Genomic DNA, 27,111 nt, shown 5'->3' with positions numbered 1-27,111 from the left:
CTTTACCTTTCTTTCCGACAACACTCAGTTTATACAAGGGCAAATGGGGCATGTGCTCTGGCCTCTCCACTTTAGAGAGGCCCTCAAATCCTTCTATAAGATATCAAATATGTAAAATTTTACACACTTTTTTTTTCAATACTAGGTTTTAAAAATGCAGAATTCTATATTCCACACTTAATTTTTTAATATCTTTCTTCAAAAATCAGATACTGTATTCTAATTGGTGAAGTGACATCATTTAACTAAGTCTTGATTTGTAACAAACATTAATTTGTGCTGTTAGTCTCTGCTATACTACAACCACCATTTGAATCTCATAATGTCATATGAATGTAAAGGTCTTGAAATTACTGTAAGTTTCACTTAATAATTAAATTGATTTATTAATAATTTGATTTAATTAATAATACTTTACAATAAATGAAATTCTTTAGGTTCATCTCTTTATTCCACGTCCTTTACCCCTCAAAAAAGGAGATGAACTTACACAATCATTATCACAAAAATTTGCACAAGAAAAAACTGAACAAAATTTTATATATGTTTGTGTAATGTTGATATAACAGATTACAAAAGCTAAGCTAAAGGATCACCTATTACAGGAAAAACTACACATGAAAAAAGGTTTCAGTACCTTGCTAGGCATAGTGTAAATATAAGATGAGACACAAAAAAGCATTAAAGCATACATGCTTCATATGGTATCCTGCATCATTTCATTTCACAGTTACAGTGTGTTTTCTTCTAATTCATTTAAATTCTTAGGCTGTCCAACTTGCTATTCCAAGTAGATGCAGATATGCTCAATGGGTGAACAAATATGGGGATCAAACAAGCCAGGGAAGGGTAGTAATGTGGTGCAGCCAATGCCTATGACACCTTTACTGTACTATCACCTTGTTGAAAAATGTCATGAATGACTAATGGGCTGTTATGAAACCATGGATCCATATTAGAGGCAATTGGGTGTCATATGCAATAACACCCCATACCATCACACCAGCTATCATCTCAGTTCTGCCATGCTTCTGAGAAGCAATGGCAGAACTGAGGCATTCATCACAGGGTTTCCACACACATGTGCACATTTGTCAAAACTGTCCAAATTGAATCTTGATTCATCAGAAGACACAAGGTTCTATTTGGCTGCAGTCCAATTCTATTGAGTGTAACACCACTCCAAATGGAGGCAATGTTGGATGGGTGTCATCGGCAGCACATGTAACAAGTGCAGTGATACCAAATTTCCTTCAACCAGGTTCTTTGCAATGGTATGAACAAGTACAGAAGCATGTGATAAAAATGCTGCTTGTGTCACAATGGTGGACACTGATGCAGTTGATACTGTGTAGGCATGTCAGGTGATATGATGGTCTTCTTAGCTATTGGTCTGCCAAGGATGTCCTGAGCCTGGCCACCATATATGCAACCTCTGTCTCATCCACTGGGCACAACACCTCCTCACAATAAAGTCAGAGCAGGCTAGGTAGCATGCTATTTGCTAAGTTGACCACCCAGCTTCTTTCGTCCTGATGATTCTTCTTCTCTCAAACTGTGACAGCTGATCATATTTTCTTTCACGGTGATGTAGCAACTTCCCTAGTGAAAAAAACATCCCTCTGTAACAGATTAAGATGGGCAAAATGCCTCTGGGTAGCTTTTTTATGTGCCACGACAATGTCCAATGTCCTCCGGTATCCTAATACAAACACGCTTGTTCTTTGAGCAAACAATTCAGTTAAAATGACTTTCTCTATCAATGCTGTGACTGTGACAAAGTGTATCATCTGAGACTTTACGGTTTGTGTAAACGTAAAGTCTCAGATGATGAAATTGAATGGCATTTCTGTCTTAAAAATTTTATTCAATTGGTTGATGGACAGGTAGATGCATGAGAACAAATACAAAAAGTTTCATTATAAACTCATTTATGTGGCTCACTTTTTCATATGCAATTTTTATATTACTCTGTTGAAGGATTTGTTGAGAGTTTTGTTTCTAGTAAAGAAGCATGGTGCTTCATTAAATCAGCTTTGCGTGGCCTCATTTCACATTTACAAAACTTGCAATAAACTTTAGTCTTTTTGCTTTCATTCTTTATAAGAATTTATCAAATGCAATCACACTGTGTTTCTAATTACAGTCAAAAGTCTTTAATCCGGACTCGTCGGGATTTCAGCGATTCCGGATTATAGATCATCAATTTAAATCTGGTAATGTGATATGCAGAAATTATAAAATTAAAAATATGAAACCATAATTTATGAAATAAAGAGCAATTATGATCTAAAGGGTATCAAAATTTACAAAAAAAAAAAGCTTAATATTTATTTGTTTACTTTATTAAACATTTCTTTCAATGCACGCATGCGTAAAGCATACATTACGCATAGTTGAAATTAGAAAATTGCAACCAGAAAACTATTTGATGTGAACTCGTAATATTTATAATGACGAGGAATTTGATTTAAATCATATCAAAGATGGAATACATCGAAATGAAACACTACATTTAGTAAGGAATTATAAACTGAATAAAATAAAAACATCTGCCCTGAGGATAAGGATAGTGCTGACAGATCAACTTCCAGTTCATTGCTCGCCGCAACATCCCCCCCCCCACAGAGCAGTGTGAAATTGATAAACAAATTTCGGAATGGTTAGTGAAACAAAGGATATGCCTTTATCCATTTTTTGCAGCAATTCCACTTTTCGTTTGATGGACATCGAAACATACTTTCGCTTTGTAGATTCTTTGGCAGCTCCAGCATCGGAAATTCTATTTGACATAATCGAAAGTTCAAGCTTACTTTTATAAAATTGCTCTAACAGTCTGCAAAAAGTAATAAGCCGGATCCAATTAGAAGATTAAGGAACAATGTAATCTGCAACATTAACTGAAATTGATAATTAGATAATTTTAGCTTAGCTCATACCGTCTGTTAAACATTAAACGCGCATGCCTAAACATATTATATGCACACGCATATGCACATGTGTAAAAGTATTACGCGCATGTGTAAATGCCTATGCGCATGCGTTCACGCATTATGCGTTGACGCACGTGCAGAAAGTTTGTAGCTTTTGAGGTCCGGGTTATAGATCATTCCGGATTAATGACTTTTGACTGCATTTGTATATCTAGCCAAACCATACCTCCATACTAAGTTTCGCTATGATACAATGACTACTTCTCAGTGTGCAAGTTTTTATGTCAACGAATGCATTTTACATAAGACCTAATAAATTAAAATCACAAAAATAAAACAAGCAGAAAAGTGAAATGTATTTTATGTTTAAAATATCTTTAAAAGAAAAAAATATATATATTCACAGAATAATTTATATAACTTACATAAATAATATTTAGTACATAAAAATGAACTAGAGAAGGAAGTGGCTCCATAAGATATTCTGGTTTAGCCATTTAGTCTTGTAAATTGGAACACCTCTTTTTGGTTTTACATATTATAACAACATCTAACAATTCTATTTAAGATTTCTTATTACAAGCAGTCATATTTTCCCCACCAGTTTGAAAGTCAAAGTTCGAAGGTATGGCCTTTGTGTCCTAGTAAATTTGTCATTTTGACACAAATATTTATTAAAAATTAAAAAATGTTAAATAAAATTGTTTTCAACAATAAATATCATAAAATAAAAGTGCAGATCTCCACTTAAAGATGAACTTCTTGATGACTTCTTACAAGCAGGAACATCATCATACTCAATATGAACATCTCATATATGAAGCAATAGCCAATTAAAGACAATTAAATACAAAGCCATATATCACACAGACTTTACCAATTACATTTTTATAAAGAAAATTTATAATAACAAATTATAAACCAAAGAATTTGTAAACCTTTATCTGCACTATTTAGTAATTATTTATTTTACCTAAGAATGCCATGAATAATTTTTATATCATAAAATTATATTTTTTAAATAATATTTCTTGTATAATGCATATATTATTAACTATATCAACCTATAAATTTACCGTGAAAGAATAAATGCTCCTGACACCCCACTGATATTCTAGAAGGTGCTCTAAGGTTTAAAAAAAGAAAAAAAAAAAAAAAAAAAAGGCTAAGAATCCCTGCAATAAACCATGCATTATTAGTAACCTATTGGTACAGCAGCTGTTGTGCCATCACTTTACAGACGAAAGGATTTAAGTCACTTTTCCCCCCGTGCATAATCACCTCAGTCCCCAGATTGAACAGCACGTGACTTCTTCCTTGTGAACTGTTTCAAGTTTAAGGTCTATCTTGGTGGGATCCCAGCCTTGATGACCTTAAGGGGCAATATATCATGGACTTGCTGAGCATTCCTTGTGATATGCTAGGGATGGCTATTGAAAAGGTTGTGTACAGGATGCAATATGTGACCCATGAGGAAGGTGCCACGCTTTAAAAGGTTATAAATTTGCCAAGAAAGTGCTTTTATTGAATAAAATGCTATGGTGCACTGAAATACCCTGACCCCTTTGAGGCAGTGCATTTGAAGCATTAAAATGCTGTTGCATTGAATTTTTTTCTTTTTTTATAGATTTCTCTAGTTCTCAACTGTGTAGACTAGAACAGCACCATATTTTACCCTACCAGCAATTTTCGGAACTAAATTTTTTGTATGGAATCTTTTTTCCCATATTGTCATTAATCCCCCTACCAAATTTTGTGACATTCCAGCTGATAGATTAAGATACAGATGGCTCTGAGTACTGTCAGTTTAAAAACAAACACCCTGTTCCAAGTTGCACTTGTAAAGATGTAAAAAATGCAATTTAAAATTCTACTGTTGATCATGCACTAAAACTGGAAATATAGAAGAGCCTCCCTCCTTATTCTGGTTCATTATACACCCAGAAATAGATCTGCATATTAGTCATTCATCCATATATATTGACAAACAGTATGGAACACACTAAAATATGTTTTATCAACAAATGAATATTACTGTACTATTTAGAATACAAGACTGCTACAGATAATATTAAAATAAAATATAAGATCTTAGAATTACTGCATCACAAGATCATTCATTTTCAAGCATTCAGTGTGAACTCATAAACGGTAGGATTTACAACAGAGAATAGTAATAATAATAATAATAATAAAAGACCAAACTGGCTGATATGTTACATATGTAATTTTAAGATAATATAAAATTATAGTCATAAATGCATTCATTATGTGCTTCTAATATTCATGATATGGTGATATACTTTATTAATAGCTAAAGTGTTATTAGAGTTCAAACTCAAAGAATAAGCAGTAATTTTTATAAATTTACAGCACTAATTCTGAAACTTTGAATGAATTAATCAGCAATTTTATTAAAATGAAATGCAATTAAAATCCTTCTAATCATGTTTAAAAAATTCTCGTAAATTGCAAACTGACCTTGCTTTGGTCCACCATAAGAAGCACATGGTGACAATTATCCAAGATTGCATTTGAGCTATACAAGCTTCATATGGAATTGGAAAATTCATGTCCAAAATTCTCTGTCATTGAGCATAAGTCCTAGTCCAGAACTGAGATTGCCATTAAACTTAAATTCTGAAACCTTCTTCCACAGTCTTCCAAATTAAGTTTTAAAAAATCTTGTAAACATTGATTTATCAGAGGAACAAAAAGAGATTTTCAAATACAATTTTAACTTCCCACAATCCTCAAAATCTTCAATTTCAAAGATTTTTAACTCCCTTGAAAAAGCTTTCAGTGGAAGTTTCAGAAACACAGAAAAAAACGATTATACATCTTATTGCCCATAATGTGAAATATAAGAATAAATCTTTAAACCCTAACCTAAATCTGAGAGAGAAAGCTATGTTATGCGAAATTCATTCCAACCCAAACACTGTCATTTCAAAAGACGACAAATGGACGACAATGGACAAAACAACTTACCCCAAAGGTATCATTAAACTCTTAAACAAGACTTGTGTTATTTGATCCCAAAATATCCTCCACCTTCAGACCTCACAAAAATAAAAGCTGTGATTAAGTCTTTATAAATCCTTCCAACTCACAAAAACTGCTTTTCCCATTTGTTGCAAATTATGATAGACTATATGCTCTTCCCAAAATTCATAAAAGTGGTATCTCATTCTGACCCACTGTGTCGAATTCAGGCACTACTTCTTATTAGCTAAATATTTAGTTACTAAATTTTCAGCTTTGGTAGTTGATAACACTTACAAAATAAAAATTTAGGGATTTATAAATATATAACAAAATAAAAATTCAAGAATTTATGAATATATTACAAAATATTTCTCCTGGAAATTTCATTTTGTTTTCTTTCGATGTTAAGTCATTATTCCCAATGTTCCAGTACTATGTATGCTCAAAAACTAGATTTACAGAATTTCATTTTTTATACAGCATAACTGAGGAGTTAATTTTCTTTACTCAACTTCATTTGAAACAAATTTTGTTTAAAAATAAGTATTATCATCAGACTGAGAGCTTAGCCATAAAAAGCCCTCCCAGTTTTATTCTTGCTGATATATACATGTGCATTATTATGAAGCCATATTATTTTAAATGTTAAACTTCCTTGTTTGATTATGTTATGCTGATGGTACCTTTACTATGTCTGACAGTAATAAAAATTTAAATAAAGTCTTTCAATAACGAATTCCTTTGATCCAGCTATTCATTTCACTTTCGAAGTTGACACATCAAACTCCCTTCAATTTCTTGACATATTGGTCATATGAAAATTAATCTAATGTTAGTACTACATTATACCATAAACCTTCATCTGTTTGCCTATCAGCATACATCAAATTCTGTCATTCAACTTAACAGAAATTATGCTTCCTTTCATTATTTCATTTTCCGAGCACTCCAAGTCGGATCTTGATTAAGAATTATATAACTCAAAAACATTTGCTATTGACAGAGGCTTTTCACTCAGTATTATGGACTAAGCAGTTAAAAAATTCTCCTTTCAACACAAGCAATCTCTCGTTTTAGGTGATTATAAGAATTTTGTAGCCATTCCTCGCTTTGCATATATTGAACAGCATGCATTTTACAAAAGTTTAACTTTTGAGTCTTTTTTTTTTTTTTTTTTTTTTTTTTTCTTCTATCAGTGAAATTCCCAATTCTATACATTAAGATCCCATTCTGGATAGAAGTTCCTGGAGTATATACCATTGTGGCTTAATATACATCAGTCAAACTAAGAGTGTCTTAAAACTTCAGTATGAAGCATATGTTAGGGGGGGGAAACATAAAAATTCCAACACTATTTATCAAAAAATCATATTTTCCAGTTTTTTCACAGCTAAAATTATTCAGAAAACATCTTCTGTTCATGAACTAGATTTTCTGAAAGTGTTTCACATTTATAAAAATCTTTCAAGCCTGGTTAATTGTCCAAATTCTAATAAAATTTTCCCTCAGCTTTTTTCATCTATTCATGGGAAAAAAAAATAAATAAATAAATAAATAAATAAATAAATTCTTAATTGATTTAATTTTTTATTAATTAATAGCGCCAATATACGTGTTTTCCCTTTTTTGATGGAAATTTCACAAATTTTCTAGTCTATTGTTTTCATTGATATCACACAAGCACAGGCTCATCTTTCGTCATTCGTTCACTTTGCAACTGGAGAAGAAAGCAATTAAACCTTTTTCAATCAAACCTTTGAAACTACTACTACATATTTATAAAAATTATTGCTAATTCTTACTGTTTGAATTCTCTAAGAATTATTATGTGGCATGTTATTTTTATTTTACTAAGTTAAATTGTTATTTAAAATTTTATATAAATCATATTTTAACTCATATATCAGTTTATTCAAAAAGTTCCAGAACCTTAATAACACATCAACACAATTTTACATGGATATGAAAAAGGCAGTGTTGCTTACTACATGGCCTTGGCATTAAACCTCTTATTTACTATGTTCCTTAAGTCATAATGTTACAAGGACTAATCAGAATAGGGAACTTTGCTCTATTTAAGAGCTTATAGTGCTTATCCTCTGATTTTCAAAATATGACAAGTCATAAATAATATGTTAACATTTAAGAGCTTATAGTGCATATCCTGTGATTTTCAAAATATGAAAAGTCATGAATAACATATTTACATCAACTAGAAAGTCATAAATAACATATTAACATCAAACAAAAACTAACACTGCTAGAGACTCAAATGATTAAACAAGTTCACGGAAATCAGTAAAGTATATTGTTATAATAAATTTAAGACTTTCAAATGCCACAATAAACTGCTAATAGCACAATTTAATCTTAGATAGGCAATAGTACCTTGACCCTATAAGGTATTTCTCCCACCTTCCTAGCATGCCTAGTGCCTATTAAACATGAACAGGAGTGATATGTCAGCAAAATCTTAAAATATAAATCTTATTCAAAGATTTGAAGATACAAATTTAATTAACTTTTATTCTTTTTTCTAATAAACTTTTGTTCATGTTTTGGCTAACAGTTTCGATTTTTCACTGATATATATATATTTAGTCCACAAAATCCTCTATATAAAGAAATCAGTGAAATATGCTTGATATAGAAAAATAGCAGAATAATGTTTGTTTAACATTTAATACTACTTTATTAGCATTTTAAAATCTGATTATCATCTTATTGCATTTTAAATTTTTATTGCATTAATTATATTTGAATATAAATTTAATTATGATGGGTTAAAAAACTGCTTTTATGGTAAAGGGTGTTTTTCAGCGACCTAAGGGTAAAATTGTGCACATTGGTAATTCATCTTGGAGTCAAGCCTCGGCTAACGGGCTTCCCTCTCCTTAATCAAATAGCCCGGGAGTGCTTTTCATATTCTAAATAATCCTAATCCTATTTATACATGGACATAATTAGAAAAAGGCATTTGGTTAGGTTAAACAAATGATATATTTAACAAATTAGATTTCATAAATTAAAAAGAAAAAATATATATATATTCCTATTATTAAAAGTACAATGAATTTATTTAGAAATTAATTCCTGTTTGTTATGGCCAGACTCCCATTTATTTAAATATTACGTAGAAGATTTTTTAAAAATTTCATTCTAATTAGAAATTATCTCAATACAAGCTATAAGTTAGAAAAACAGTATATTTTATTCTATAAAAATAAAATCATTTTATTCTGATTAGAATTGTAATTAATTTATTTAAGTCTATAATTAAAATACTAAATAAATTTTTTAATTTAATTTATCGTTTCGGCTCATCCACTGTTATTCATTCTCTTACTCACCTCAGACATACTCAAATGATGGTACCCACAGCAAAATAATAGCAAGTTCAAATTCAAAGACCATACTATGCACATGCAAGAAAACACAGCAACTGAAAAGAATAGTAAGAACCAAAAACTTAGGTCCATACGAAAGGGTTATGTTACAAAAAAGAGCGGCAGCCTTCCAGATTTCATGAACAACCAATACCGCTTGGCAATTTTTTCAGATAAAAACAAGGGGTACCATATAATAAAGATTAGCCCATATTTTGTAACTTTCTTGTATAAAAATAAAATTATCTTATTCTAATTACAGGTGTATTTAATTGTAATAATTATAGTTGAATATAAATTTGATTATGATGGGTTAAAAAACTGCTTTTATGGTAAAAGGTGTTTTTCAGCGACCTAAGGGTAAAACTGTTGCACATTGGCAATTCATCTTGGAGTCAAGCCCCAGCATAATTAAACAGCGAATTCAAAACATCTGCTGACAAAGTTATGTGATCATCAGCACAAAGATTTATCTGCAAAGTCATCCCACCCAATGCAATGTATACATATAGAAAGAAAATGTCCCTATCTTAAGTTAGCTAAGCTAGCAACATAAGCACTCTTCCCACTGTTTGGCGCCTATCGCCCAAGCTGGCAAACACGATTTAAGGAACCTCGCCAAGTGCCAGTTATCTGAGTATCTCCTTGTCAACTTTTTTCGTAAACTTTCTTCATAAAGTAAAATTTTATTCAAGTTTTTCTACCTTTTATTTTTAGTTCTGCGTTAAATATTACATATATATTAACATAGTGCAAGTGTTATATTTTATGAATGTCATTGGTTTTGCATTATGAACTTGCATCAAAATACTCTTTCCCTAAGTAATCGCTTGGGATCTGGGAATGGTTTAATTCATCTTACATTAGTTTCTACGGGAAAAATTGTTTCAATTTATATATACTTCAGATGGTGAACGAATTAAATTCATAAACCAAAGTTTCACTGTCTATTACAGTTTATGACTAACACCTAGATGTATGTTACAAAAATTATGATCACTTTGCATTTAAAAGCTATAATGAATGATAATAGTATGACCACATTCATCTGTAAAAACACATATTCACAAATATAACAAAATCATTCTTGAAAAACTGATGATGATAAGATTATGAGAATATCAGCAATTTTGTGAATAACATTCATTGCAATGCATTACAAGTCCTAACACAGAAGAAAAATTCATCTCGTATACATACTATGAACTTTAATAACAAACTATATGAATGGCACTTTGAAATCAGGATTTTAAAAACATCATTTTTAAAAAACACATTAAATGTAAATTTAAGTCTTTGAAATTTAATCACCCTTAAAGGAATATTTCCAACAAAAATTCTTCGTTTTAAGCTATTTGAAGGTGTCTCCCTTTCTTGTTCTAATCGTTCTAAGCGACTTTCAAGGCTGGGACGAGCAGTTGAAAAACATGCTGGTGCTTCTTCGTCAATTTCATCATCAGGGGAGGACAGCTGAAGCCCAGAATTAAATACATTGAACCCAATATCTGGTTCAGAAACCCTGGACTCAAACAGTCTGCACTTCCTTGGTGACGGAGTCCGGCAGAGCCTCTCTCGAAGGGCTTGCTCTGAAAACCGTCCATTTTCTCTGATTGGTGTCGACACTGGAGTGGCAGGTAAACTTGATCGATAAAATGCCCCTGGTGGATTTCCAGGAAGGCTTACTGCATTGAAACCCATAAATGATTCTGTATGAAGTTTATAAAGATAACTAAAACGAAAGCCCAACATTTTCCGACTGTAATTTTGATTATTTTGTCTTCATTATTTTGTACACACCTAGGAAATAACATAACATGTCTTAGTAAATAATTATAAGCAAAACAGATGAACTAATATTTTAAACTACTGTATATATACATTTGAATTAAAACATATGAATACTAAAAAAAAAAAAAAAAAAAAAAAACTGAAATGCAAATAGTTACTATAAAAAATAATTTTCACACAATTGATACTACTAATAAAGGGAAGATGATAATATGGAAATACTAGTCATATGAAAGATGCAGTAAAGACAAACTGTACATCAAACTGAACACTGATAATCAATAAAACTGAATACTGTCCAGCAATATAAATTGTTCAATGAATTTTGAAAGACAAATTGGCAATATCCTTTTATTTGAAATTAATGTTAAAATGTTGAATTTTGCTAATTATGTACTCGATAAATTAAAATGATGCTGACTTTTTATCAGCAATCTAAATATCATTGATATGATAAAATTATAAAAGTCTCAAATAAAACAATTTATTCTACATCTTTGTCTCAAAACACCTATTTCTGCAAGTGCTAAAGGTGGAGTGAATTATGCTTATATCTGCTTCTGAAGAATTTCTATAAAATATTTTAAAACACTGAAGCCTGACAAATGAATACGCAAGGTTAAATGTTTAACTTCACCCTTATGCTCATTAAACTAGCTCAGTATTCATTTATTTTTCTTGCATGGATGGTAACATCACTGCTAAATTTTCAGGTAATCACTGTTTATTGTATATTGATGTGAATGGTATCAGTAATAATTAATATATAATAATAAAAGCATAATTTAAAAACTATAAACAAACAGAGATAGTGGAATAGCAATTGATTCACCATTATTTTTATTAGCAAGAGTGCTGAAGCAATGGCATCAGCAAAAGTTTACTCTCATTTTTATATCATTGCTTAGAAATTTTAATGTATGGTGTCAGTTTTATTTGGTAAATACAATTTAATATCTTTTAATATTAAAAAGTAATGTGAAAAATTAATTTTATTGCAGTACTTTGCACAGTACTCTGCTATTTTTCACAATTAATTTCCCAAATGAATTAATTACTTCCATGTATGGTACTTTGCATCACATTACAAATTAAAAAATACTTCCATAGTTATATAAGATTTTTAATTATTATAATTTTACAAATGGTTTATTACTTTAAATATTGAATTTTTTCCTGTGTTTCCTTTATGTAAACTTCTGAGAATATTTCTAAAGTTTATTAAATTAGATCTTTTTTGCCATAAATTATGTCACATTTTTATATATAACATATTTAAGATGTGTTATTAAAGTAACCCAATTTTTCTTATTAAGAGATTTAGTTAGAGAAAATATTTCTTACTTTAAATTAGGTTTTTTGAATATGGCAATACACACTACATTTGTCTGCCTTCCTAAGCGGAGGGGGCCTTCGTGGAGAATTTTTTAAGGGAAACTAGTTTGTATTTATATTACATTTTAAAGAAAACCAATCATGAAAAAATATTTATTAATTAACAGATTAAAAGAATACAATTATAGTATTAAATTTTTATATAGATATTTTAATTATTTAAATGATGAAAATATGCAAATAAGGAAATTGCATCTTATCGGTACTATACATGAAGGAAGTTAAAATCTTACTAGTCGCAAAACAGGTACAGGTACAACGTACCAAAAGTACAGGTTACTTCATTTAATAAAGTAACTGAATTTACCCCATTGTAGAAAATTTTATAAATGTACTGAAAATTATTACAAGTTGAACTACATATTTAAAGCCACTCTGATAAACTTTATCAAAAATAATAATTTTATTTTAAATGAGTGTATTTCAGTTTTGCAAAAAAGATACTTTGTTATTTAAAATTTAAAAATTACATCTAACTTTCTAATTATGTCTAGTTTAATAATTATTTAACCTAATCACATCTAGTTTTGTTTTGATGTATCATTTGAAGAAATGGAAAATGAAAATATATAAATTTCTGCAATCATATTTAAAAAGACCAGGAAATTTGCATAATATAAAACAATAATCCACTGGAGTCTTTGCCACCACCCAGCAGGAGAAAAATTGACCTTATGGGAAAATATAACTTCATGGAATTCTTTTTATTGGGGCAAACCTCATGTTCTTTGCCATATTCAAACAAATAAATTTCTATTGCAAATTTGTTTATAGCATAAAGACAATTCCTAGAGAGTTGGTTGGTCCGGATAATTGTGCTGCCTTTTACTGTAGGACAAATAAATATTTCTTTAAATGTAATAGAAGGAGTTTTATATTTTCTTTCTCTTTTTTAATTTTTTATTTTAACAAAAGTTATAAATTTATGTAGTTGAGAATGAAATAATTTGTTGCCCATAAAACAATATAAAATATGTCTTTCTTTTTCCCCCGAGAAAATTAAGTAATGGAATTACTTTTACTTTCATAAATACAGCCAAGTTCCATTTGAACTAAGATAAATAAATGAAATTATGTTTTTATTACTGACAAGTGCTTGACTCGTCCAAAATCGGTACAACTCTGTGTTGTACAAATTCATCTAAAATTAAATTAACAACTTTCTAAAAGTATGCACTGTAAAATAATGCATTCTGTTGCTATCTTCATATTAATTAAATCACAGCAAAAAATTTAAATCATATAAAAGACGAAATTAATTAAAAAAAATAGAAATAGTAAATAATCCACATAACTAGAACTTTCGATATCTTATTTCGGGTAACTGGAACTCTTCTCTGTTTTCATATTATTAACAAGAATGTGTGCATCTCATGTTACCTTACTTTCACTTCAAAACATATTTTCTGAATCCTCATCTTTGCTCTGTAAAATTATATAAAAATAATTCCAAATGCAAGTTAAAAAATGGCTCCAATTTCATTCTGTATTTGAATAGTAGACAATCTTACTTGATTTTATCGCACTCCTACAAATCTCATGCATTTCTGATATTTTTCTTGACACTAATCATTTCACTCTTAACCTTCCAGCATACGCGCTTAGCAATTTTACATGAGCACGTGCGCGTCGTATGTTTTATGACATCCGTTATTTTACCTTTTTGGGGACGAAAAACGACAGAAATGAGTGAATATTGATAATAAATTTGTTAATAAAATATTAGTCTTATTATTGCAAAATACAAATGATATCATATTCAAATATAAGTAAATTATTTTTAAGTTCTTATGTTAGTGAGTGACGTATTTCATTATAGAAAATTTTAAATTTAGTATTTAATAATAATATTTTAAAATTGAAGCTAATTTTAATATTTATCAGAGATAAGTATAAACAATAAAAAAGGAAAACACCTTGGTAGGAGAAAAAGTAAGTTTATCTTTACTTACTTCTGCAAGGAAATTTACTTCTTACTGGCTACAAAAACATATTTTAAACTAACTTTAATGTTTTTATTTATTTCTAAAAAATAGAAATAAAAGAAAATAAGGAATGAAAATCGCTATTGTTCTCCCATCCAAAGGTTTCCTTGTCTTCATCAGATAATTCTTGAAGAATCCGAGCAAAATCAGCTGGTTGCACATATTTTTTTGCCATGAAAACCGATATAAAATTTACAGAGCCAAATGTATTCAAATTAAAATAATATACGGCAATTAATAACACAAAATTACAAAACATTTGAGAAAAAAAATATTTTCCGAATTTTAAAACACAGCAACGCACGTGTTGTAACTTTTATGCAAAAGCTCCCACGTAGCACAAAAGCCCAGTTAAAAAACAAAAAAAGTCAAATGAGTTCCTGTTGGCACATTACATGATGTGGAGAAGGGTAGAAAGGAGGAATAGAAATGACATTCGATATGCGAAAAATGTGCATTAACTGAATTTGTCATAAATTTTGTGCATACGCACGTGCTGGAAGGTTAATGCATTGCATTCTCAATAATATATTAATTATTACTGCTATCATTCATGTCAGTACATAAATGTTTACTTTCCATACATGTTGATTAAAATATGGAATTTATGGTCAAAGTTTCATTCAGTTTATGTATGAGCAATTAAATTATAACAGTTCTTAATTTTCCATAACCCAGCTTTAGTAACAATAATTGTTTTATGAACTGGAATTATTAGTTCATGCAAATTTTTTATGCTTTTGTATATTAAACAGTATTAAATTAAAATTTTACTGTTAACAGAGCAGCAAAATACATTTAGGAAATGCTGAAACATTTAAAACAAGTGATTCATATTCATTAGCTAACGAAACATATTACATGATATTTTTACTTAATGCAATGATTTAAATATACTGAAGATCTGCAGTGTAAGAAAGTTATTTTAAATTCATAGTTTAAAAATCACAAAAAATTGTTATTTGTGTATGGAGAAAAAACGGTATGCGAGAATACATGATTCATATAACTAAATATAAATTTTCAGTAATTTCATTTCCAGAGCCCTGTTTTTGTACCCATAACTCTTTGCTCAATATTACAGATTAAGCAACAAATCATTAATTTCAAAACTAAGACTATAGTAAAAGATTTACAAAAGCTTTTTATTAAAAACAAAACATTTTGTTATACAATAAAACCTTCAAATAGATAATCATCGTATATATTTAGTATTAATACAGTTTTTCTTTCATCTAATTCTCAAATTAAGGGGCATTTTCTCGCTCCTTTCAGCATGCCTTTGTGATGTAATTGGAAGCATAGTTTGACGCATATTCGAAAGGTCTAGAGTTCTAGTCCCGGCAACCTTAAGTCACTGTGGCACAGAGATCATCAGAGTATAATATGTTTGCAGTGTCACAGTGATATCGCCATGCTGTTGGGAAGGGCAGTAAATTTTTACTATATATTGACAAGAGCCTTATAAACATTTTGATCATAAAAGTACTACTGTTGTTGTCACTGAAAAAGAATACCTGAATTACAAAAATGGATGAACAATAATTAACTGTTTCATAAAATGCCTACTTAAATATATTTTACAAGAGCTTTCTTTTTCTCTCTAAATTTAAAAAGCAAAGTAATTTTTTTCTAATACAGTTCAAAGTCCGAGATCCAGACTCGTTAGAACTTGCACAATTCTGGATTTTTCCGGATATTAGATCATCAGTTTAAATCTAATAAGATGACATCTAGAAATTATAAAATTAAAAATATAAAATCATGATTTATGAAATGACACATTTATGATCAAAACCATAAATGCTTTAAAATTACAAAAAAAAAAAAAAAAAAAGGCTTAGTATTTATTTGTTTACTTTATTAAACATTTCTTTCAACGTAAGATGTTTAAGTTGCTTCATTTTTCGTGATAATAGTTACTCTTTAATTCTCTAGATAGACATAATTTCTTGTTCAGTTACATTTTGCCATTCATTAACAGATTGATGACCGAGGAGCATTATCATCACAATGAAAATCTTCTATATCATCAATAATTTATTACCGTATTATGAGATTGGCAAATAAAGAAAAGTTGTTCGGCTAAATTTTATCTTGCTTCTATCGCGCTCTGAGACAATTAAGCCTGAATTGTATTAGTTATTTATTATACTTATGTGTATTTCTTGCAGATGCTTAAGGCTGAGTCCTGAATAAATAAATTCCCCCATATACTTATGCTTATTGAGGGCCAGCGCTAAATATTTTACTGCCTGGTGCAGTCTCTGTAGGTCCCAAATTCTATTACCAAGCCCCTCCCTTCGTTTTCCCTAAATTCTGCCGCCATACAAGCTCTGGCGCTGGTTCTGGGTTTATGTGAATAATAACAAATTAGTTATTCTTAATTCAAATAGCAGTAATGAAATCTTTTGGCCTATGGGTATCATTAAGAAAATTTATTTTTAGCATATGGAAAGAAATTTTTGTTAAATTTTTCCTTGTCAACATTTCTTAGTGCATTTAACTTAAATCTATAATCATCGCCAAGCGTAATGTCAACACAAAAGGTTCCCATACTTTATTATTCAATTACTAACATAAAAAAATTGTTTAGGCATCGCTATATTACACAAGTTCTATTGATAAACATGCCATTAGGAAAGCAAAACGTAATAAATAATGATTCTCCAGATAGGCTTCAGGGACACTTTTTTTTTTTTTTTTTTTTTTTTTTTTGGTCCAATGGCAGATTGTGAACAGTTACAGTTGTAACAGAGTCCATTAATGTACACTAAGGCCAGATGTGGTGATCTCTTTATTATGGAGGCACCTAACAGGTGGGCCACCATTGCCTCCTATGAAGGGACGGTCAGGTGACAGGTGAGAGCGGATCCGGCCAGTTTACTAGGACTATTCGGGTATCGTCTGGAATCTGCAACTGTACAACGCAATAATTCTTTGGCGCTCCAGAAGCCCGGCTTCAGGAGCTTAATAGAAACTTTTGTTGGTGCTGTATATTGAAATTTGGGCATTTTAAACATGAAATGACAAAACATTTTGGTTGTGAAGGGACGGACAGTTATAACCATGCCTTCTCCAGGATTCGAACCCAGGCCCTTCGGTATCACAGTCAGGCTCCCCTAACCACTATACCATCTGGGCGGATATAAAATATTAGTAGGTGTAAAATCAACGATGTATCTATGTAGAATGTTTTGATTTGAAGTAAATACCAAATAGACACGGATTAGAGCCAAATTCTTGGTCATATAAAATTTTTTCAACAATGATTGGTTCTTCAAGCTATTTTTACTGAAATTATGAATCGAGACTTGCCACATGTTTTATTATGTATGGGACAGGGAATCAAATGTGTATGCTTAAAGCATATTATATAATAACAAAAAAGTTATTGGTGGCTTTGAGGTCCAGATGTTATATCATTCCGGATATTGGACGTCCACATCTCGGACTTTGTAATGTATAATTGTTTCAAAATGTCATACTAAAAAACATATGCAGTTTTTCAACAATTCCAATTTATAGTAAAAAGCTTGTCTTTAATAAACTTCAAAACAGCTAGATAAGTGGATCCATTTTTATTGAGAGTACATGTAGTTAGTTTTCATGTTAGACAAAATAAATGATCAAGTTAAATTAACAACAAACAGCTTTGGTCTTTCTTAAATGTTATGGCTGTAGTCAAGGCTTAAATTCAGCCAAAATCTATCACAACCTGATTCTTTCATTTCTCAACTTTCAAGTGAAATCATAATTAAAAATTTGGAGTTCCACATATGGTAAATTCTGATATTATTTCCCTATTAATTATTAACTTAATTTCTTTATTAACTTTTATATTTTTACACTTAATTTATTTACCATTTTTGACAGCCTTTCTGCATTTGAAACTTCAGAATTTTTTTTTTATAAATCAGCTAACAAAGCACTCTTGCTAACCACATTGCTAGGAAAAATAATTTAAAATCATTTTCCCTGCAATTTACTAGTGATTTACTGTGTGAATTATATGATGTCCTGATTGCCATAGTGATTAACATCGTGCTACCATATGGAGCCCAAGCTTTCTCTACTGTGGTGGTAGAGGAAGACAGATATGTCGCATCCCTAGGATGTGCTTCATTAAAACTTGCATGGAGTTATTATACATTTAGTACAATGGAACTATATCTGTGAGACAATTTGGTGAAATTCTGGTGCTCGGCCCACATCTTCTGCTCTATAATGTGTGGATAATTACTTATTCCAGTGAAAATGAATCTTGATATTGTTTTTTCATTTTTATAAACTAACAAAAGAAAACTAAAAGATCTTTTAAAATATCAGTTTATAATTATGTTGTTCACTTGCACTCCGAAATGGAATCCAAGAAAGTTGCATTTTTAATTGTGTGACAACAGAAAATTTACAGAAGAAAGAATAGAATCCAGGTTGATTTGGTTTGGTTTATTTGATGATGACAAAGGACTCATGGACTATCTGCCTAAGATGAGGAATGCCTTCGTGGAGGACTTTCAGGAGGGAACTGGCTCACATACACAGAATAGAATCCAGAGTATGATGCAAATGAAATTATGTAAAATGCATACTTCGTTCAAGCAGATCTGACTGAAACTGGTATTTGATTGGTTTGGTTTATGTGATTACAGCAAAGCCTTGAGGGCTATCTGCCTAAGGGAAGGGATGACTTCATGAAGGACTTTCCAAGGGAAACTGGCTTGTATACAAGTTACACATATCACTGATATTTGAAAACTGCTGCACTAATGGTATGGAAGAAAATCGTTTTTCATTAGTAAGTAAGCACAGAAAAAACACAGTAAAGTAAGTAAGGCAAGTTGGAATAGTAAGCAAAGAATCTGCAGTAGAATAGATATCAGGTTTTTGTTAGAAAGTAAGCAAATAATCAATGGTAGAAAAATTTGTTAGAAAGTAAGCAAATAAGTAATGCAAGTGTGAAATAATAGACAAAGAATCATTAGTAGAACACATAAAGTATGATGGAATAAATAATCTAAAAATTAAATTTGCGAGACTGATATGTAGATATTATATGAGTAACTGACGGCGACTTTAAGTATAAATACAGTTGATTATACAAAGAAGTGGCAGACTAATTTAATATAAAGCAGAATTTTTTTACAGCATGATAATTTGAATGATAAATTATATTTGCATATATTTTACCTGCAGAATAATTTGTATAGGATTACTGAAGTAGAAATTCCCCTAAAGATGACAATTTTCAGCATACTTTTTGTTAAATATAAAAATCATTTTAATAGTTATCTGCGAAATGTTCAGAAAGTAGATACAATTCTACACTAGGTATTTTATTATGCAAAAAATGAAATATTTAGACAGAATTTATCTTTCATAGCTTGTATGAAAGGGTACTTTTCTGTTATTGGGATCGGATTCAGAAATATCCGTATACAGTCAAAAGTCGTTAATTCGGACCTCAAAGCTACAAACTTTCTGTGCATGCGTCACATTGACGCATGCGCATAAGACCTTTACGGCTGCGCATGCGCATAATACGTTTACGCATGCACATTTAATGTATAATGGACGGTATAAGCTAAAATTATCTAATTATCTATTTCAGTTAATGTTGCAGATTGCGTTGTTCCTTAATCTTCGAATAGGATTCGGTTTATTATTTTTTGCAGACTGTTAAGAGCAATTTTATAAAAGTAAGCTTGAACAATTATGTCAAATAGAATTTCTGATGCTGGAGCTGCCAAAGGATCAACAAAGTATGTTTCGATGTCTATCAAACAAAAAGTGGAATTGCTGCAAAAAATGGATAAAGGCATATCCTTTATTTCTCTAACCATTCCGAAATTTGTTTATCAATTTCACGCTGCTCTGCGGCAGGGGGGGGTATGCCACAGCGCGCAATGAATTGGAAGTTGATCTGTCAGCACTATCCTTATCTTCAGGGCAGATGTTTTATTTTATTTGGCTTATAATTCCTTAATAAATGTAGTATTTCATCTCGATGTACTCCATCTTTGATATGATATCATATTCCTCGTCATTGTAATTCGCTTCCAATAGTGAAGAAAGTGACACAGAAGTTATTGAAAATGAAAACATTTCGATTGACAAATTAGTCGGTATTCTCGACAGAGCAATTATAGGCCTTGAACAGCAGAAATTATGTCTGTTTATAGAATTAAAGAGAAAGTATTATCACAGAAAACGAAGCAACTTAAACAACTTACATTGAAAGAAATGTTTAATAAAGTAAGCAAATAAATATTAAGCTTTTTTTTTTTTTTTTTGTAAATTTTGATACCCTTTAGATCATAATTGTTCTTTATTTCATAAATTACGGTTTCATATTTTTAATTTTATAATTTTTCATGCCATCTAACCAGATTTAAACTGATGATCTATAATCCAAAAAATCGATAATCCGGAAATGCTGAAGTCCCGACGAGTCCGGATTAACGAATATTGACTGTATATGCATGCACACTGTTAACAAAAAAACGCGACAGTTCTATATCTCCCGTTCTACTGGGCCAATTGGCAAAATTCAAATTGTGTTTTTCAGGTCTCAAAAGCACAACTTAGGATATATATTAAATTTATATATAACATCATTCTAACACAGGTATTTTGACACAAAATCAGACTTTTTCTGAAATTATATGCCAATTTTTTTCCATATTTTGATTCTATGATTCAAATTATGTCTAAATATTAAATTTTGTCAAATTTAGTGCAAAATTACGGAAAAATTCAAAAATTTATCTTGGCGTATTTTTTCAGGTTTCGCCAACAATAATTTACCTGGCAAACTTTTTAATTTATAGCAACCTATTTTCCTTTTCTTTTTTTCATTGTAGACAAGCAGGAAAAAGTCATATCTCATATTTTCGAAGAATTTTAACAAAGCGTGTTAGAACACATTTATCATTATCATCACTCAAAAAAAAAAAAAAAAAGATGCCAAATTTCAAAACACTTCAACATGTAAATTAATGTATATTGCAGAAAATTTTGAATAAAAAACTATTAATTTCTTGCAAGTGTGTTAAGAAATACATCTACTTTAAGACAATGGTAAAAATCTTATAGGTTACATTACAAAAATTGCTTCGAAAAATTTATAAAAAATAAATTATAACATATGTGCGAATTATATTTGGATTAAGCCTACATTTTGAATTCTAGAAGGACTAGAGTTAAGTTTAATAAAATTTGGCATTATTTGAGTCATAGACTTGAAATATGGAAAAAAAAATTGTCATGTCATTTAAGAAAAAGCTTGATTTTGTGCCAAAATACCTATATTAGAAGAACGCTATATATAGAGTTAATACATATCCTAAGTTGCGATTTGGATACATGAAAAACGCAAGTTGAATTTTGTCAATTGGCTCAGTAAAACGGGAGATATAGAACTGTCCCATTTTATTTATTTATTTATACATGCAGTGTACATATGCATATATGTACATCATGTATGCAGTGTACATATGCATATATGTACATATGTGCACACACACATACATATGTACATACACACATTTCTGAATTCAGAGCCAATAATAATAAAGTACATATGATGGCAAACATTCTACAAGCAAATCACCTTGTAACTCTGTTCATGTAATTAAAAAGATATTCATATACATATTCAAAGTTTTTGTATTTCTATTTAAAAATAACACAAGGATTTCCTCAAGTTTAATATGTAATTAGCGCATTTGTTTAGAGTCTGGGATATAATTTTCTCTTATGCACCTGCCACACATTTTGGCATGTGTGTGCATGCCTGTGTTATATGTGTGTGTGTATACTTCCATGCTAATTTTCCATTATGCACACCCACACATACCAGAATGTATGGCAGACACATAATGGAAAAGTATTAAGTTTAGCACGTACATACATATTTTGAAATAGTAATACATATTACAAATTTTGAAAACGTAGTGTTTCTAAGTTAGTCAACATATTTAACTGCGAGCGCTTGGTAGAAATTAATCAGTAACTTGCCCATAACATAAAAGTATAATATGTTTCCCGAGCAGCTAAACACATTTAATGGCTACCTCTATTGCTCTAGTGTAGAATTTGGTGCTCCTTCGATTAGCGACAATTTTTTTTTTAAAATTTTGGCGAAGAAATTTCATTTTTGGTTACCATGATAGTTTTAACTTTGTTTTAGCTTCCTGATTTTTTTTAAATGAAAATAGATTGATGTGTACATGGACAAATTTAAGGCAGTGCGCAATGCCTAGTTTGTGCAATTCTGGGATGTTTTTTTAAGTGAAAAAAGATCGCTGTGCACATGGACACACAGTTTGTGAGATTCTTTGACTTCTTATTTTGTTTTGTGTAGCGTCCATCTTGAAATTGTGCCTTCCTGGCGTCAAAAAAAGAATCGCCAATAAACACGGGGCACCCAGTTGTAAACTTTCTATCGATTTTCACGTCTGTAATTGATTAGTAATTAGGGTAAGCAAGATTTTTTTCGTAATATAATAATAGTTTTAATAAATACTAGTCAGCTTCTCATCTTTAATACTAATCACATTTAATTTTTTTATTATTGTTAAATGATACCACTTCGTCAGTAGCAATAAGAAACGCAGTGTATGCAAATTTAATTAATTCTTTAAAAATTTAAATGTTTAAAAATACCAATATTTTAATCAATACAACGATGTGTATTATATTATATTTCAATTCCCTTTATCAGCACTTATACTGATCTTGAATTTGTAGAGCATAGAAAAAAATTAATGATTTTTCATACTATGGAATTTTATACTAAATTACATCCAACATATTAGCATATGTGTATAGCACAGTGTATCATGACGAATATACTGATTATGAAAATTGATTATAATGAAAATATTTGCAAAATGAGAGGGGGAAAAACACGTAAATATGAATGTAAACAAATCATAACACCTTTTCACTTTTGCTAATGGAGACTAATATATGTGATTTCATTACAGTTTCAGATTTGAAGTATACGGTACATTTAAGCACTTATTTTTTAAACACTGAAATCATTGTAACAACCAACAATTCAATATAAATTTAAAATTTAACAACAACAAGAACAATTTACACTACACTTCTTCCATCCAACAGCGGACAATTCGTTGTTAAGTTGTTCTACTGCTACTCCAATCATTTCGATTTTACAATTTTTTAATAATTTTATGAAAGTTACTTTAGCAGAACTATAAATAAATGTTCACCCCGGTGAGAATAATAATAAAATAAGAATACTTCAATATCGTTTCGGTATTTAACGAACTTAAATAAGTCCCAGTCAACCTAAAATTACAAAGCACCTAAAAACAAAGGAAGAAAGAAAAGAGAGACTCCAGTTCTGCTGTAGTAAATTATTTTATAGATTAAAAAAAATTAAACCGCATAAAATAGACTAAGTTTGAATTAAATCATGAATCAAATGTTACACAACTTATCCAAAAAAAGTATCGGCTAAATCGCAGAATAGGCTGCATCAGTCGATGCTGTGTTTACTTCTCTTATGCTTGGACACGCCTTTTTATGACTTTAATATTGGTTACGCCTTTTCTTAAAAACAAGTTACAAGTATCCCAAAGCTTCGTATTTAAAGAAAACTTAAATTATATTTTAAGAGTTGAAATGTTAGGTTTATAATGTTCTGCGCAAGAGTTTTTTAATTATAAATCTACTTTTGTGTGCTGTGCGGTAGTGTTAGCATTTAATGCAACGAATTATCTCTCACAAATGTATTATAGTTCAGTTAGGTTCAGTTTTGGTTGATACTTCTATAGATTTATAATTCCTTTTGACTACTACTATTTCCCCTTGTTCAAATGACAGAGATCCCGATTTCTTCTTGTCATAATAAGTTTTCATTTTCTCTTGCTCTCTAACAATTTTTTCTGGCTTCTTTTTGTAGTTTTTCCGGTTCCTTCCAAACTTCTCCTACTTGAAATTGTGGTATATATCCATGAAGTATTTCAAATGATGTTTTTCCAATAGTTTTATTGATTGTATGAAGAATTAATCTATGAAGAATTACCTTTTCCTTGCCAAAGTTTTGAAATTCCTTTGAAGTGAAACAAGAACCTCGATCTGATATTATATGATCTGGTAATCCAAATTCTCCTATGAAACTCAGCAATGAAATCAGTAGATGATTTCGAAGATATGTTATTCACAGCATACAATCGAACGAATCTGGTCATATTATCAATGATGACTAACAATTCCTTGTTTCTTTAAGAACTTGTGATGAAAGGTCCAAGATGATCAATGTGTATTGTTGCAAAAGATCTGCGACCTCAGGGAATAGGACGCAGAAGACCCTGTCTTTTTCAACTTGGAACATTTTGATGAGGCATTAGAAACAAATTAATATATGTCGACGAACATATCTCTTACTTATCATAGCAGGAAACTTATCATAGCAGGAAACCAGTAGAGTTCTTTGATTTTTGATACAGTCCTTTCAACAGCAAAATGTCCCATAAGGTCATGAAACTTCACAACTATGCTTTTTCTCATGCTTTTAGGTACGACGTATAATAACTTCTTTTCTCCATTCTTCACAATACGGCACAGTTTGTTCCTTTTCAAAATATAATTCTCCACATTTTGATTTTCTTCTTTGGTTCTTTCACTTTGGTCTTTCTTCAAAATTGTTAACAATTCTCTTAACTTTTCATCTGCATGCTGTATCATAAGAATTTGTTCGTCTAAATTTAAGGTTAGACAAACTTCTAAATTATCTTCTATCAAAGAATGCATGGTTTCTGATGAATTAATAACAGGAGCTCTACTGATTGCATCGATATGAGACATTTTAATTCCTGGTTTGTGGCGTATTTCAAAATTATACTCTTGAATAAGGATACTCCAACGAGCAATTTGCGGATTGCTAGATTTCTTTGCATTCATGTAAACCAATGCTTGACAGTCGGGAACTACCGTAAATTCAATACCGAGTAAAAATTGTCGAAGTCTATCTAGAGTCCAGACAATTGCCATCAGTTCAAGTTTACTCGAGTGATAATTCTTTTCAGCTTCCGTTGTCATCTTACTCACGCAGTAGACAAGATGCCATTTGCCGTCACTTCCGAGTTGAAATAACATACCACCAGTAACCCTCTGAACATGCATCAGTATGGACTTCTGTTTAGGCCTTAGGATTATACAAAGCTAAAATTGGTTGATTCGTCAATTCATTTTTCAGCACTGGAAAAGAATTCCGCTGACTTTCTTCCCATCTGAATGTTTGATTTTTCTACTTAGTTGAATCAATGGTCCAGCTTTAATGGCATAATTTAGAATAAATTTTCTAAAAAAACTTGTTAAACCAAGAAATCGTCGAACTTCGTGAACGTTTTTAGGTTCTGGGAATTTTGATATTACTTCAACTTTTCTTGATCCTGGCTTTATTTCATTTTTATTAATGATGAAGCCTAAGTATTCCATTTGTTGTTTGGCAAATTCACATTTCGGTAACTTCAGGATTAGGTTAGCTGCGCGTAGTGCTTCGAATACTTTAATTAATTCCTGAATCATTTCTTGCCAAGTCCTTGCTGGAACAAGTATATCGTCAAGGTAGCACAACACTTCTTTATTACATAGTGAGGATAATGCATGATACATCAATCGTTGAAATTCTGCGGGAGCGTTAGTCAAGCCAAAAATCATTCTTTCAAATTGTCCACTTTCACCCGGTGTTACGAAAGCAGTTCTCAATTTTGCACTTTCAGTTAGTGGAATCTGTAAATATCCAAGTGTTAAATCTAGCGTTGTAAACAGACTATATTCCTGCAATTGGTCTAATAAATCATCTATTTTAGGCAGGGGAAATTTACCCTTTATAGTTTGACTATTGAGACGCCTGTAATCAACAACTAATCTGTATTCACCGGTCTTTTTCTTTACTAATATGACAGGACTAGCATATTTACTAATATGACTTTACTAATATGACAGGTTTTGAACCTTCGACTTGCTTAATGTCCATTTTTAGGAGATCTATGCACCCTAGTTCTGAAATATTTAGTGCAAAGCAATCTCTGTATTCGTTCAGAAGACGCAATAACTCTTGCTGGTGATCAACGTTGAGATCCGAGCCAATTTTAACTTGGCTAAACTTATAGGAACTTTTATTTTGTTAATATTTTCCGTTTTTGTTAAGTTCGAGCTCAATTCAGAAATTTCAGTATTTAAACATAGTTCAACTTCTACTCTCCCATCGCATTGATCGTTTCGGAGCTTAACACTTCTATCGCCAACGTTAATCTCTGGTATACAAGTTTCGCCATTTTTAATTTCTAATAAACAAGCGATACCTTCGGAAGGATTTTCTATAATAATTAATCCATTATCTACAGAATCTGTTTGAGAACTGACAAGACTGATCGTATTTTTCTATAATTCATTTGCCTCAAGAGCTCGATTTATTTTTTCATCGATTTTGAGGTTATTAAATAGTGCATCTTTCCTATACCCGAAGTGAAATATTTTTTCTATTCTGACATAAGCAATGTGAGGGAGATCAAGCCATGTCCGTCCGATGATTAGATCAACTGCCTGTGCGTTATCAGGAACAAGGTATATATTTATGCCTTTGCCTTTTACATTATC

At 30.7% G+C, this 27,111-nt stretch overlaps 1 protein-coding gene across 1 annotated transcript in view; it reads right to left on the bottom strand.

Annotated features, from left to right (window-relative positions):
• LOC118203108 (putative RNA-binding protein EEED8.10) overlaps positions 1 to 23,620 on the bottom strand; it is a 92,834-nt gene extending 69,214 nt beyond the window's left edge. Inside the window, exons 1-2 of the mRNA XM_085812796.1 lie at positions 23,419 to 23,620; positions 10,619 to 11,104 (exon numbers count right to left, since the gene is read on the bottom strand). Coding sequence (XP_085668922.1) covers positions 10,619 to 11,056 — 438 coding nt within the window. The 5' untranslated portion in view covers positions 11,057 to 11,104; positions 23,419 to 23,620. The remainder of the gene's footprint in view (positions 1 to 10,618; positions 11,105 to 23,418) is intronic.
• Positions 23,621 to 27,111: the final 3,491 nt, after the last annotated feature.

This window comes from Stegodyphus dumicola, chromosome 3, assembly GCF_044657685.1.
Source record: "Stegodyphus dumicola isolate Sdum_Otavi_A_Nest chromosome 3, ASM4465768v1".
In the NCBI taxonomy this organism is placed as follows: domain Eukaryota; kingdom Metazoa; phylum Arthropoda; class Arachnida; order Araneae; family Eresidae; genus Stegodyphus; species Stegodyphus dumicola.
The sequence above is the reverse complement of the archived record's forward strand: the minus strand, read 5'-3'. Positions and strand labels throughout refer to the sequence as shown.